The sequence below is a fragment of the Moschus berezovskii genome, chromosome 1 (assembly GCF_049115385.1).
Source record: "Moschus berezovskii isolate FMDL1 chromosome 1, NW_MosBer_1.0, whole genome shotgun sequence".
In the NCBI taxonomy this organism is placed as follows: domain Eukaryota; kingdom Metazoa; phylum Chordata; class Mammalia; order Artiodactyla; family Moschidae; genus Moschus; species Moschus berezovskii.
In genome coordinates this window covers 102589452-102605037 of record NC_142460.1, presented here as the reverse complement: position 1 = coordinate 102605037, position 15586 = coordinate 102589452, and the positions used below count along the sequence as shown (strand labels likewise).

The following is a 15586-nucleotide window of genomic DNA, read 5'->3' as shown; positions in this document are numbered from 1 at the left end:
GGCGCCGGCCGCGTGTGATGTCCGGAGCAGCGATTGGCTCTGGGCCGCTGAGGGGCTTCTCTCGCCGGGACTCGGGACTCCCGGGAAGTGGACTGGTAGAGGACGGGGCAAGCTAGCTGTTGCTCCTGAGTCGGAGACCCGGGCGTAAGGCGGCCTCTCAGGGCCGGGTGGGCTGGCGAGCCGACGCGGCGGCGGCGGCGGCGGCGGGGGCTGTGAGGAGTCGCGGGGGGTCCGGGGCCGGCACGGAGGAACTATGGCCCCGCAGAACCTGGGCACCTTCTGCCTGTTGCTGCTGTACCTCATCGGGACCGTGATCGCCGGGTGAGGAATTGGAATCCGCGGGCACGGGGCCGTGAAGTCAGTCTTGGCTGGGAAGAGAAGGGGACGTTGTCCGACGGGGGGAGTGGAAAGGGGCTTTGCTGTGGTGAGGCGGTGGAGAGGAGTGGGTAGTGTGGGCCAGGCTAGTGGGATGGAGCAGAGGACAGTGGGTGACCCGGGTGATAGTGGCTTAGACCCAGAATCCCTAGACCTAGTTTTGCCCAGAGAAGCGAGGGTTGGATACAGTGCCAAACGCAACGTGGGATGGGGGTCTGCTGAGTTAGAGAAGGGGACGATACAGTGTTAAGTCTACAATGCCCGCCTTTGGGCAGGCATTAAAGTGGGTGGGTTGTGATGCCAGGCAAAGTGAGGAAGTGGGGAGAATAGGTAGGGTAGCCATGTCGGGACTGAAAGAAATTGGATTGAGGGAGCACGACAGACCTTTTGAAGAACCCTTGTACTTCTCAGCTTCGTAAGATACTGAGCCTAAGCTGTCATGCCTCACTGTCTCTCCAGGGAGCATTCTTAGGGAGCTGAGTAGCACTACAAGCAGAGGGGAGAAACATTTTACCAATAGATAGTAGACTGGAATTCTCGCCCCACCCAACTTATGAATTATGTGACTTTGAAAGAAAACCTAAATTCCCATCTTTGACATGAGGATGATAATGTGCCACCTGTTTGAAGGAAGCCGGACCTCCTGGACTCTAGAGATTCTCCAGCCTTTGAGATCCATTATCCTGTAGGCTTGGTGCCCACAGAATTTTATATGCCAGGCTCATATTTTAGAATATGGAAAATAGTAAATCCTTAGCTTCTGACAAATTTGTAGGTTACTCTGAAAAGAGAAAGCACTACCTAGCAGAACTTGACACTTTAAGTGCTTGTTATTCTCTTAAAAGCTTTTTGTTTCCCCCGTGTGCATATATGCGTAAACTTTGTTGGGTTTTTTTTTTCCTTGTGAAACGTCTTAAATTTCTAAAATAAAGTCTTCTTCTCCTAGATAACACTTTATTGTATTTTTAACATTTTTTTAGCACTTTTTGCACTTAAAGCAATGTGTACCTTAAGTTGCTTGAACAAGATGTCAATATAAATACTGTTAATACTCTTAACTGTAAAGTTAGTGAAAAAGTGAAAGTGCTCATCACTCAGTTCTATCCAACTCTTTGGAACCCCATGGTTTGAAACGCACCAGGCTTCTCTGTCCTTGGAATTCCCCATGCAAGAATATTGAAGTGGGTTGCCATTTCCTTCTCCAGGAAATCGTCCCGACTCAGCAATCAAACGTAGGTTCCTTGCATTGCAAGCAGGTTCTTTACGATCTGAGCCACCAGGGAAGCCCAAGTCTTTCATAAAGGAGTCTCTTGGGAACTGTAATGTTGATACTGAGCTGTGCCAGCCATCTCCCTATGTTTTTCTCAGCTATTACATAACCATTTTTATATTAAGTATATCCTAAGTAGGCCTCATTTTTTATATAGTTAGCTCTTTTGTTGTTAACATTAGTGAACCTTTATCTAGTTTTGTCTGAAGAGATGCCAGGTTTTTGCATATTTAGGGGAAGGGGGATAAAGCACCTAAATAATCCTCATGGAATAATCCTCATCCCCTTGTCAGTGATAATTTTAAAAACTTACACATAAAATGATTATATGATTTCCTTAAAGTGTGACTTAGAGCTTATTAAATCATTTTTTTTTAAGTTCCATGGTATAAAGTTCTCTGGTGGATCTTGGTACCCCAATGCATTTTCCCCCCACTACATTTTAAAATTATCATCACTCCTACATGATCTCCATTGTGAATAACTTTCCCATCCCTTGGTTGAGAGAGTGCATTTTCAGAATAATTGCTGCTGGCTAAAGGGATAGACTTTTGAGAGCATGCTTATTTAGTCATTTCATTCAGTGAACATTTATTGATGTCTTTTATGGACTGGATATGGTCCCTGCCCTCAAAGTTTATTAGTCTAATTCTGTCTTCCCATTGGCCTTTCCTGCAAAGATTTGCTCTACAGTTAATTTAGTTTTAGCATAGTTCCTGGCAAGGAGGTCAGTGGCTCTCTACTTTGTCTCCTAGCTCATGCCATGTGCATATTTGCAGCTGCTGAGACTTATAGGCACCAGCATATGGGTTCCAGCAGCTGGCTCTGATTAAGACTTGACCTGGACAAACTAGAATAACTCCTAGTAATGGAAACAGTGAGCGACTTTATTTTTTTGGGCTCCAAAATCACTGCAGATGGTGGCTGCAGCCATGAAATTAAAAGATGCTTGCTCCTTGGAAGAAAAGCTATGACCAACCTAGTGAAAGTGAAGTCGCTCAGTCGTGTCCAACTCTTTTCGACTCCATGGACTGTAGCCCACCAGGCTCCTCAGTCCATGGAATTCTCCAGGCAAGAGTACAGAAGTGGGTTGCCAACCTAGACAGCATCTTAAAAAGCAGAAACATTACTTTGCCAACAAAGGTCCATCTAGTCAAGGCTATGTAAAGAAAGCTGAGTGCCAAAGAATTGATGCTTTTGAACTGTGGTGTTGGAGAAGATGCTTGAGAGTCCCCTGGAATGCAAGGAGAACCAACCAGTCCATCCTAAAGGAAATCAGTCCTGAATATTCATTGGAAGGACTGATGCTGAAGCTGAAACTCCAATACTTTGGCCACCTGATGTGAAGAACTGACTGATTGGAAAAGACTCTGATGCTGGGAAAGATTGAAGGCAGGAGGAGAAGTAGACAACGGAGGATGAGATAGTTGGATGGCATCACCGACTCGATGGACGTGAGTTTGAGCAAGCTCTTGGAGTTGGCGATGAACAGGGAAGCCTGGCGTGCTGCAGTCCATGGCGTCGCAAAGAGTCGGACACGACTGAGCGACTGAACTGACTGAATGACTGCGCAACTGAACTGATTGAATGACTGCAAAATTGATATTTTCTCTTTTTTGGCACAAAACTCCACAACTTATACATTCAAATGAATGTTATTCTCTCTTCAGGCTTCTCTTGTTTTGGGCTTCTGAAGTTAATTTCAGTCACTTCATCTTTAACATTCCAAGAGTTCTACTTTTAGTCAGAACGTTTATGTGATACAATCATTTTGAATAAAGAAAATCATCCTTTGAGATTATTAAATTTTTGGAAGCAGTCAAGTCATTTGAAGTCAGTAATAGAGGACGACAGAGAGTCAATTTGATTATAGAGTTCTTGCTTGGAAATAATGTGTGACCATAAAATAAGAAAATGATTTTCTTGACTAAAAGTAGTTCTCCTAAGAGAAGAATGCCACAGATACTTTGAATAATCCTGGCATTGTTCAAAAAATACATAACCTGTCATTATGATTGCTTCAATGTATGACACTCATTACAAATTCTGGTGTGTTTTTTTTTTTAGTCATTCTTTTTGTATGTCACATGTGTACCTTCATTTTCCTACCTCTTTGCTCAGACACAAACCTAAATGTAAAGGAAAAAATTTCACTTTTAAAAATGTAATGTAAAAAAAAAAAAATAAAAATGTAATGTATAACCCTTTAATGAAGTATCTTCTCCCTCTCCTGCATCCCCAGGCGAGACTTCTATAAGATCTTGGGGGTGCCTCGCAGTGCCTCTATAAAGGATATTAAAAAGGCCTACAGGAAACTAGCCCTGCAGCTTCATCCTGACCGGAATCCTGATGATCCACGAGCGCAGGAGAAATTCCAGGATCTGGGTGCTGCTTATGAAGTGAGTCAGGAAGAAGATTAAAAGTGTAAATAAAACCTGCAGATACAGAAAAGACTGTGTAACGCAGAGTAACACTTCCATTTTTCAGGTCACTTTTTAAAAGAAATAGACAATAGATAAAAGTAGTGCTCAATGCTATATTGTACATTTATTTTAGAAGGTACTACTTCCTGCCCTTTTCATATCAGTGTTTGTTTTATTAAGGAGAGTAGTGTTAAAAAAGATGAATGAAAGAAGATAGAATTGGTAGATTAATTAGTAGATTGATCTTCGGTCGGTCTGTTTGGAAGTTGGAGCCAGAAACAGAAACAAAATCTAAATGAGGATTGCAGATCCACCTGCCTATATGAACCAGGCAGATATAAGATAAAACAGGAGAGTAGATATTCTACCTACATTTTAGCAGTCAACAGGGACTGAAGAGGACTGACAAACTGAAGACTTCTTGACTCATTTCAAGGGAGCAGCTGTTATTCAACCCCAACCAGTTTTTGCCATATATAGACGTAAGCACTGTGTTGCCACATCATTTAATTTTTCTAGAGCAGTGGAATTCCTGATTCTTTTGGTAAATTTTCCTGGTTATAACATGTTGGGAACTAATTCAATTTAAAATTTTCTTTTATGTGCAGATCAAAGAAAACATAGCTATAGTTTGAATTTGCAGCCTCTAATCTAGAGATTAAAACACTTTGATGTGTATCGTTTCATTTAATCTTCATTAGGACAACATGAAATATAGCAGAGCTGGGCATATTCTTATTCCCATTTCCTTTCTTTCTTTTTCATTTTCAACAGCACAGAGGAATATTTACTGAATCCTTAATAACCTTCTTTGCTATTTGAAAAACCATTTTACACAACACCATGGTGAAAAATTTTTACAAATAAGCAACTGATAATCTTTCATGTGTATTAATTTAAGAGTTAGCTGCTTTGCGTGTATTGCAATTCACCTTTCCCCTAGAAATAGAATAAGAGATCTGTGGTTATATTTTTTTTTCAGCTTTGTTGAGATATAATTGACAAATGGAATTGTAAGATATTTAAAGTGTACGTTGTGGTGATTTGATATATGTATACATTTTGAAAGGATTTTGCTCAGTCCATCACATCATGTATTCCTTTTTATAGTGAGGACATTTAAGTTCTGCTTTCTTCACAACTTGCAGCTATACAATTCAGTGTTAATTCTAGTCACCGTTTATTCCCATTTTCTGAAAGGGCACAGTTCAGTTCAGTTCAGTCGCTCAGTCGTGTCCAACTCTTTGCGACCCCGTGAATCACAGCACACCAGGCCTCCCTGTCCATCACCAGCTCCCGGAGTTCACTCAAACTCACCTCCATCAAGTCGGTGATGCCATCCAGCCATCTCATTCTCTGTCGTCCCCTTCTCCTCCTGCCCCCAATCCCTCCCAGCCTCAGAGTCTTTTCCAGTGAGTCAACTCTTCGCATGAGGTGGCCAGAGTATTGGAGTTTCAGCTTTATCATCAGTCCTTCCAATTAAAAAAATAATTTGACTGCAGTAGTCAGGGAGCTACAGCATCTGAATTCAGATTAAATCCCTGTATAGTGAGAAGATTGGAAACAAGTCTGAAAAATATTTTAGTGGAAAAAAACCACAAAGAGGGGATTCCAAGGCCTCCTGGGTTAAAGAAATGAATGAAGTAAAAGTGATTTATATGCACATGAAACTTTAATGGGATTTCCCTTTCTTCTCTCAACACCTATAGGACCAAAATTCCTAACCTTAGGCTCACAAATAAACTTGAGAGGGTTGGTGGACCCTCTTAAATTACTGTATGTAACATTTTGTTTCTTGTTAATATGGATTCCATGTTTTGCACTTTATTTCCCATGAATACTCCCATTGCTTGCTAGAAACCCAATAATCAAAAATATTTTCTGGGAGAACTGTTGCTAAGAATTTTCCATGCTCTTTATAGATTCTGCATGTTGTTTCACCATGACCTAGGCAGGCTATACATGCATCATTCAATGAGATTGCAGTTTAACTCAGAACCTTTTTAGTCCTCAGTTCAAATTTTCTTTCTTCTTTGCATCATTCACTTGATTGCCTGTCTTTGGTCCTTGGATAAATTAGTGTCCACAAATAAAAATCCCACTAAAGTTGAAGAGTCTGTTGTGAATACGTCTGTCTTCTCTACTGAGCTGAGATTACTGCAGGCATTTTAATTAGTTGAGACTGGTTGATTGGCCCATCAACTAAAAAATTCTTTTCTTTCTCTTAAAAATAAAAGTTTCCGAGACTGGAATAAAACTGCATTCTTTAGATAGAAGAGAAGTGAGGAGTAAGTGAATGATAATAGATAACTTTAAGGGTAGTTTTGGGGGAGTTATTACAGAAGCCTCTTATGTCCAAAAAGAAGCTGACTTAAAAATAGTCTTTGTTTGAGGGGCTTTGAAATGGAATTTCTTATGGATCCAATGTGGAATTCATTTATTTGCCAAGACAAGAACAGAGAAATGGACTTGAAAGTGAAAATATTGAAAATCCTGATCACATAATAATGAGTTTGTTTTGTTTTTTAAGTTAACTCTGCCCATTTCTATTTCCCCAAAGTAGCTTTTTTTTTTTTAAGGATATTGATCAAACCCTTTATTTTTCACCTGCTCTATCATCGTGGCTTTAGTTGAGTACTCTAGTCACTTCTAGTCTAACTCATTTCTCTTTGATTTTAAGAATGCTCACTTTCTTATATACTGACTGTCTGCTTATCCTTCTGAATGTATCTTAAATGATTTTTTTACTGTGGCTCCTTACATATCATTCAGGCCCTGAACCAAAAATGTGTCCTATTTACATATGCCAATCAGATCTTTCTTTTGCTGAGTCAACAAGCCCCATATACTTCCAACCTTTTTTTTCCCTGAGCCAACACAAGTATGAGTTTAAAATAGCTTTTTCCTTCAGTCTGCTGTCTAAATAGAAATGTAGGAATACCAAAGAGCATAAAGTTATTTAATTTTCAAACTTATGTTGTTTAGTTGCTAAGTTCTGTCAGTCTCTGTGATGCCATGGGACTGTAGCCTGCCAGGCCTCTCTGTCCATGGAATTCTCCAGACAGGAATTCTGGAGAGGGTTACCCTTTCCTTCTCCAGGGAGTCTTCCCAACACAGGGATCAAACCTTCACCTCCTGCTTAGCAGGCGGATTCTTTACTACTGAGCCACCTGGGAAACCCCTTTGAAGTGCATATATTTCAGAATGCTCCCAGCAAATGGGAAGCTTTTTTGGAAGGCAAATTTTGAGTAACACCGAAGCTTATTTTGTTTTACATTCTTTATTCTTGATATGAAGTGGTTCCAATGAGAAAGTATATACTTATGACTGAGCATATAGTTTTCTAAAACCACTAAAACTTTAGAAAGTCTTTTCTCAAGTTGTGAAATTGAGCTTGAGCATCCTTCATAGAGCAGTGTCCCTTTTTACTGTTTGCAGTTCAGACTCAGGAGGTTATGAGCTGTATGTGCCAGATAGCACTCTTCGACAGATGGATTTCTACATATATCAAAAGAATGAAAGGGGAATATGAAAATATTGCAGTATAGACCTTTCTGGAGACCTGTCATTTGATTCCCCCGACTTGCCAATCTCTTAATTTGTGTGGGGTAGTGTCGGGTAGAGCTTATGGTATAGATATGTGAGGCTGAGCAAAGTTGAAGGCTGTCCTTATTTACTGCTCCTGTGACTAATGACAATCTTGTCAGTCATGTCCCAAGTTTATAGTTTAGAGAGATAATATAGCATAGTGGTTAGCAGCCTAAATATGGGAGTCAAACTACATGGGAAGTAAAGCTGAGGAATTCATGTCACTCTCTCCTGTTCAGTTCAGTTCAGTCACTCAGTCGTGTCCGACTCTCCACAACCCCATGAATCATAGCACGCCAGGCCTCCCTGTCCATCACCAACTCTCGGAGTTCACCCTCACATTCATAGCCATGTCGCTAATCTCGTTAGCGCTAATCTGCATGACATTTATGCAGCTAGGTGAGGCTGATCAATTTAAATCAAAAACATGAGTTGAGCATTGTGAAAAGTTACAAAATGAATGCTGATCAAAGAGTTTATTAACTCGTAAACATACCTTAATACCATACATAATGAAAACCACAATCCACTAAAATTTTACACACAGTATCAGAGTTTAAAATTTTTAAAACATAAATGTGAATGCACCTCACCAAACCATTACCAACTCATAATCGTTTCCTCCACTGGCTTTTGCCCCCAGGTTCTGTCAGATAGTGAGAAACGGAAACAGTATGATACATATGGTGAAGAGGGCTTGAAAGATGGGCATCAGAGCTCCCATGGAGACATTTTTTCACAGTAAGTAATTTATCCATCTGCAAGGTATTAGTGTCAAGAGTGTATCACTTAGGGATTATTAAAGAATTATCCTTGCTCCCTTGTTCAGAATCTTTTGATGAATAGTACAACTTAACTTATCCTTGACCAGAAGGTCATTCATCATTCTTTGTATGGAAATATACTTCTCTGTTTTCACAAAGCTCCAGAAAAGACAGGTAGTACTTACAGGGATGTCTGCCTGGCCAACCGTATCAGTTAAATCAATCCCGACTATGTTGGGGGTGATATATGTTGGAAACCAGTTCATTTTGTCTCCTCGCTGTCTTCAGATCTGCAAACCACTTAATGAAAAAGGTGATACTCGTAAGAGAAATTCCTGTTTCTATACCCAGAGCTGCCTCTTCATCCTGTCAACAAGAAAGGGATGATTGTGATCATCAGCATTGGTGGAAAGAGTCAGGGCAGAGACTCTCTATCTCTTGCTGCTCCCGGCTTTCTGAGAATGCTGAGTGGCTGGATAATAAACACCTTACCTTCCCACTCTTTGAGGCCCACTTTATTGAACATGTCAATTTTCTTGTGCTCTGATGATGCATAAATAGGGTCTTGATTGGGGGTTTTGGGTCAAATTATAAATAAAAATATATTTGAATATTCATTTCTGTGGGGGGAGGATGCAGTGCTTTCTTCAGATTCTTAAAGAGTTTTGTGAACTCAAAAAAAAGTAAGAATCAGTGTGAAGAAAACTGAAATTGTAAGAGGTGAATTCTGATTTCTTTTTCTGATAATTTTATGCTTACCAACAGCTTCTTTGGAGATTTTGGTTTCATGTTCGGAGGAACCCCTCGTCAGCAAGACAGAAATATTCCAAGAGGAAGTGATATTATTGTAGATCTAGAAGTCACTTTGGAAGAAGTGTATGCAGGAAATTTTGTAGAAGTAAGTCCAAATTATGCAGCTATTCATATTGACTCTAGAATGTGTTCTTATGACTAAAACTAAGAGGTTTCTGGGTACCTTCTCTGTCTTTTAGGAAGGGGGACAGTGCATAGAATTGAAGTAATCATAGTCTTTGGTTCATGATACCCTGTAATTGTTTCATGAACTCATCTCTCAGCCCAAGAACTTAATAAAACAATAAACCAGAACTTATATCTACCTACATGCTTCTTCCCTATTCCATCCGCCCACCTCCCTTCCAAGGTAACTACCTCATAGCCTGAGTTTTGTCTCTATTGCCATTCTTTGTTTATTTGTTCTATTATATGTGTATGTATACCTGAATAGTATTTCGTTCACTCACATTGTCTCTGACTTTTTGAAAACAACATCAGACTGTACATTATCTTCTGAGACCGGCCTTTTTTTTACTTACTCTTGTCAGGATTCACCCATGTTGTTGCTTACAGCTGTAAATCTGCTGAATAGAATTTCAGCACCGCTGAAATTTCAGCGAACACATTGGATCAACAGGCATGTAGGTTGTTTCCAGGTTTTTTTCATTTCCAAACAGTGCTTTTGGGAAGCTTTATACATATATTCAGATACAGAGATTAATTTCCCTTGTTCCCTTGCAGGCCTGTTTTCTGTAGTCATTGGCTGTACGTAATGTACACATCACTTTCTTGCAGTTAGCATGCACCTAAACAAATTCCTTGTTAATCTAATTATTGTAAAGAATGTATGTATGTGGCCTTGCTATTTAAATGCCCCCATGGTCGATTCTTTTTAAGAAAAATAATTACTCTAAAAGAGCATAGTGGTTAAAAGTACAGACTTTGGAGCTAGACTGCCTGATTTAGAGTCCTGGCTCTGCCATACGTTGATTGTGTGACCTTGGTCATATTACTGAGCCTTTCTGTGCTTTCATTCCATCCTCTGTAAAATGGAGATGATAGCAGCGTCTATGTCATAAAGAGTTCGTAAATATATGTGATTAGGGCCTTGGTTGGCACATAGTAAGTGCCATAACTGTTAGCTCTATTTACTTATATTGTTTATTCTGTTGAACTGGGCTTCATATGTTTGTTGGCTTTGAGGGATTTTTCTCCAAGCATTCGCCTCATTCAGCTGCATAGGCATGCATTTCTTCATATATTTTAGTTTCCTTTGATTTGGAGGGATAGGAATGTTTGATTGCAATCAGCTACAAGGAGATGCTCATTGTGTCTCTTCTTACAGGCTGAGTATCTAGATTGAGGCAGCATTGGAAAACACTGCCAGATTGAGTTGCCTGAAACAAGGAAGTGTTTTCATTAGGTTAATCATGGGTAATCTTGGAGTGGGAGCCACATGCCAGCTTTTGAAGGCTGTGGTTGTTCTTCAGGGCTCCTGCTTTACACAGCTCAGATTTCTCAAGAAACAGTAATTCTGTATTTCTTTGTGGCTTAGAAAAAAATGATCCTATACACACTATCTTCGAGTTCTCTTCTTTCTTACCCTCCTCTCTCTTCTCCAGCTTTAGAATTTGAGTCCGTTGAAGATCCATTTACTATAGTCCTGTGTGGGGGCTGATTTGTAACTCCTCCAGGACTTCTCTCAGCAGTGGGTCTCCCTGAAGGATAGCTTGGGAGAGAAGGGGAGGTTCCAGCCCAGATCTGGTCAGGAAACCGAAATCTGGGGAATGCAAAAGAGAAGCTTATGCTGTGTGTGCACTTCCTAGGTGGTTAGAAACAAACCCGTGGCAAGGCAGGCCCCTGGCAAACGGAAATGCAACTGCAGGCAGGAGATGCGAACCACCCAGCTGGGCCCCGGGCGCTTCCAGATGACCCAGGAGGTGGTCTGCGACGAGTGCCCGAACGTCAAGTGAGTAGAAGCACCTTCTTCACTCTGCCAAGGGACACTTTTAATCATCTCACTGGTCTAATAAAATGCCAACGGTCCATACCTAGATTTTTTTTCTTTCCCTCTCTTCCTCATGTGCTGCCAGAGGACAGAGCAAAGAAATTTACATTTTTGTTTCTTCTTAAAGTATCTCTTCTGAATATCTTCTTTTGAACACAACTATTTAATTGAACCTTCAATTGTACATATTAAATCTGGCTCATTTATTTGTGGGATCAGGAGAAAAAGTCAAATAGGATAAACTTACCTGTTAGATTTTCTGATAAACATGACACTGTCCTTTCAGGTGGACATTTATGCAAGTGTGAGTGGTTTTCTCTATTATTGATCTTCACGTTAAAGCAGCCAGTCAACTGTAGTTCCTTTTGGAATCAGTGGTTGTGTGATTACGTGATATATAGAAACTTTGCCCTGGCATTTGGCAGGTTGAAAGTGTGAGTGGATATCAAGTGGCTTTGTCATCTAGAGATACAGGCTAGTCTTCCAAGAAAAAGTAGATTGAGTAGACATAACTTGAATTATCTGTATCTGGGATTTGATTTATATTTTCATTTATTTTTCCTTTTAAATTCTCTTTGTCTCAGACTAGTGAACGAAGAACGAACACTAGAGGTAGAAATTGAACCTGGGGTGAGAGACGGCATGGAGTACCCCTTTATTGGAGAAGGTGATATATTGACATTGATGTTTTATTATCATAACTTTCTGCTCTCTGATTGCTTATGAATACCTCCCACCTCACCCCATACGTCATGGCCACATAGTGAAAGCATGCCTCATTTCCAGCACACTTCAGTTGTTTTTTAGGACACAGGAAGCCTTTTGTGACCATCTTTAAGCTCTCGCATTACTGTTTATCCTTTGAATACGATGGCCAAAAGTTACTGTCCAGTAGCCTAAGTTGGGCTTCCCAGGTGGTGCTAGTGATAAAGAACCTGCTTGCCAATGCAGGAGGCATAAGAGACGTGGGTTTGATCCCTAGGTCAGGAAGATCTCCTGGAGGAAGACATGGCAACCCACTTTGGTGTTCCTGCCTGGAGAATCCCATGGACAGAGGAGCCTGGAGGGCTATGGTCCATGGGGTAACAAAGAATCAGACACAACTGAGCAACTTAGCTTGCACACACAGCCTAAATTATATCAAAGTTTAAGATGTTCAGAACTTAATGGATTAATTTGAACTCTGCAATAAAAGAAGAGATGTAACTCTAATTGGCACTAATAAGATGCTCGCAGACCTCATTTTGGGGTTAAATTTAAAACTCTAGAAGAAAAAATAGCTTTAAAATATCAGGTTCAGAAATCAGTGAATCATTCTTTGTTTAGGAAATAGGTCAACTTACTTACTGCTGTGCATGAGGCACAGGTGAGCCTCACTATTAATCTGAAATTTGATATAGCCAGGTAGAGAGACTGCACTCACAGATAGGCTTAACAGTCAAAGCCTGAGTTAGTGGCTTTAAAAACTTCTTTCAACTACCAAACAGATTTGCAGTGTTCCGCTTACAGTGTGTGGTAATCTCTTCTGACTAGGTGAACCTCACGTGGATGGAGAGCCAGGAGACCTGCGGTTCCGAATCAAAGTTGTCAAGTAAGTCATCTCAGTTTGGCAGCCTTCTTTGGGTTGGAGCCTCTTATTGAGCCTAAATATTTATTTACTCAAGACTTAAGATTCTGAAAGATGTTGGGAGGAGAGCATTGATAAGACACATAAGGAGCTGTGAAAGAGAAGCAGACAAGGAGGTCAGAGAGATTAACTGAGGAAATGCTCCCCATGCAGTAATGGGAGACTTTTCCATAGACAGGACCTACTGTGACGTCATCTGCAGCTGCTGGGCAGCTTCCCTGGTTGGCCTCTCTTCAACATGCAGTGCTCCTTCCATAAGAATTTTGCCTGGAACTCGGGCTTTCTTGTTTACCATTTTGGAGACCAGTGATGCCTCTGCTTCTAAGGATTCACTGAAACAGGATTCCCAACCAAATATGGAGAAATGGGCCCCCAGTGCCAAAGACTTTTTTCTCTCTCATAGCACTCCTTAATCTCAGTGATCTTTTCCCAGTGTTCTTCACCTGCCTTGTTTTTCTGATCACTTCCCGGGAAATTGGGATATGTTCTGTTTCCTAAATGAACCTAGTCCCTTCTCAAGTCCATATCTTTGCCAGAATTCCCTCTTGTCCTGTCCCCAGCCTCCCACGCATCCTCCTTATTTACAGCTTCAGAGCTGACCGGGCCTTATAAACCCAGCTCTGGAATCCCCACCCACCCAATGATCTCTGACGCCCTTCTCGCCCAATTCCACAGCCAGAAGTTGTCCTTCTCTTTTTTCTTAATCTGATTACTTGTATTTTAATTATATGCTTTTGCTATTGCTGATCATAAGCTCCTGAAGATGAGGGTTTAATAAATCCTACTAACTTTACAGTCTCTATTAATATTACACACAAAGGAATGTCTTAAGAGATGCTTATTGTTTGAAAGAGTGGCATCCATCCTTTTCCATGATTTTTCTAGAAACTTTTTGAACTCTTCCAAAAAAAGACTTTGGAAGTTACTGATCTTTACCGCGTTCTCTTCCAGACACTCAATATTTGAAAGGCGAGGAGATGACTTATACACAAATGTGACAATCTCCCTCGTAGAGTCTCTGGTGGGCTTCGATATGGACATTACTCACTTGGATGGTCACAAGGTAAGCAAACTAGTTCTTTTAAAAGTCCTGTCCTTTTAAAGCCTTCTTGTAGCTGGTGTTGAGGTTACTTCAGTCCTTTGGAGCCACGGAGACACGTTTTGCTTGCCCCTTCATCCTGATGCTCTGCTGAGCTGTGACAGGAGCTCTGGGTACCAGCGCTCACCAGAAACTGTGTTATGCTTCGGGAGTACCACTCCTTCTCTGGTCCATTCCCTTTTGCTTTCCAGGTACATATTTCCCGGGATAAGATCACCAGACCCGGAGCCAAGCTATGGAAGAAAGGGGAAGGGCTCCCTAACTTTGACAACAACAACATCAAGGGCTCTTTGATAATCACTTTCGATGTGGATTTTCCAAAAGAACAGTTGTCAGAGGAAGCAAGAGAAGGTGAGGGTATAATGTTTACTGTTCAGGGAAAGATGAGGTCTGCTTTAGAAGGATCAGAGGCTTGGAGGGTGAAGGCTGCAATGGTTGCTTGAGAAGAGGGCCCAGGTGGTGGGTCGTAAGTAAAAAGGAAAAGGTAAAGGAAAAAGGAAAGAGGACAAAAAAAAAAGGATGGAAGACAGCTGAAGTGTTTTCTGTCCATTCCAATTGCCTCTTCTCATGGGATTTTGTGGGATGTGTGTGTTGTATATCTGCCTGAGACACAAAGACAAGGGATCACCTTGGACGTGCGTGTATGGGTATCCGCACGTGATGAAGCTGGACATGGGTAGTGACTTGTTTAATTCAGATCCATGCTTGCTTGTCATGGGGCCTTTTGTGGAGCCTCCCTGTGAAACATGCTCTCTTTAAGCTGCGTTTTTGTTAATGGAGTCATTTGTTCATTCTTTCCCCAGGTATCAAACAGCTACTGAAACAAGGATCAGTGCAGAAGGTTTACAATGGACTTCAAGGATATTAAGAATGAATAAAATTGGACTTTGTTTTAAAATAAGTGAATCAGCGATATTTATTATCTGCAGGGGTTTTTTTGTGTATTTTTGTTTTCATTTTCAATATGCAAGTTTGGTTTAATTTTTTTTCTTCTAATGATCGTCATGAAATGAGTAAGCGGGCTTAAGAATTTGTCCATTTGTGTTGAGAAAAGAATGACCAGCAAAAGGTTTAATAATACCTCTCCCTCTGGGATTTATGTCTGGTGCTGCGCCCGAGTTTCAAGAATTAAAGCTGCAAGAGGACTCCAGAAGCAAAAAGACACTATACAAAGGGTTGGAGTTAATTGTTAGCTGTTTCATTTGAAATGCCAACTGGAGAAGTCTGTTTTTAAATACATTCTGATGTTAATTTTTTTCTTGACTCCTGTTTCTTGTTGACTTAGCTCCCCTGTTGTCTCTCCCATCTTCATCTTTTTTCCTTGTCATTTTTCCTTAATCAGCCTCATTTCCCTCTCTGGGACCTGTGTGCTAGTTGGATTTTCCTCCCATGAAGCAAGATGAATACACAAACCTGTAGGAGAGTGGTGAAGATCAAGTCCCTATATCCAATTAAACACACATGGCACTTTTTAGAGAGGAGCCTGAAGAAATTAGAGATCGGAGTGGATGAAACCAGGACCTAATTATCCTTGAAAAAGTATATTCCTTCTCATTTTAATTAGGGAATAGTAAAATCTGACATGGAAACGTTACTGTTTAGAAAGCACTTTTCATGTGTCCAATCTCAGTTGACAT

At 40.7% G+C, this 15586-nt stretch overlaps 1 protein-coding gene across 1 annotated transcript; it reads left to right on the top strand.

Annotated features, from left to right (window-relative positions):
* Positions 1-28: 28 nt before the first annotated feature.
* On the top strand, positions 29-15206 carry DNAJB11 (DnaJ heat shock protein family (Hsp40) member B11). The gene is made up of 10 exons (XM_055408624.2): positions 29-321; positions 3888-4044; positions 8300-8397; positions 9186-9318; positions 11042-11184; positions 11808-11890; positions 12757-12814; positions 13802-13913; positions 14141-14300; positions 14753-15206. Exons 1-10 carry the CDS (start codon positions 254-256, stop codon positions 14815-14817), a joined length of 1077 nt encoding a protein of 358 aa, XP_055264599.1. The 5' UTR covers positions 29-253; the 3' UTR covers positions 14818-15206.
* Positions 15207-15586: the final 380 nt, after the last annotated feature.

Coding starts and splice junctions, on each gene's coding strand:
- DNAJB11 (XM_055408624.2), top strand. CDS start 254: ATGGCCCCGCAGAACCTGGGCACCTTCTGCCTGTTGCTGCTGTACCTC. Junction 8,398..9,185: donor CATGGAGACATTTTTTCACA/GTAAGTAATTTA, acceptor GCTTACCAACAG/CTTCTTTGGAGATTTTGGTT. Junction 12,815..13,801: donor TTCCGAATCAAAGTTGTCAA/GTAAGTCATCTC, acceptor GTTCTCTTCCAG/ACACTCAATATTTGAAAGGC.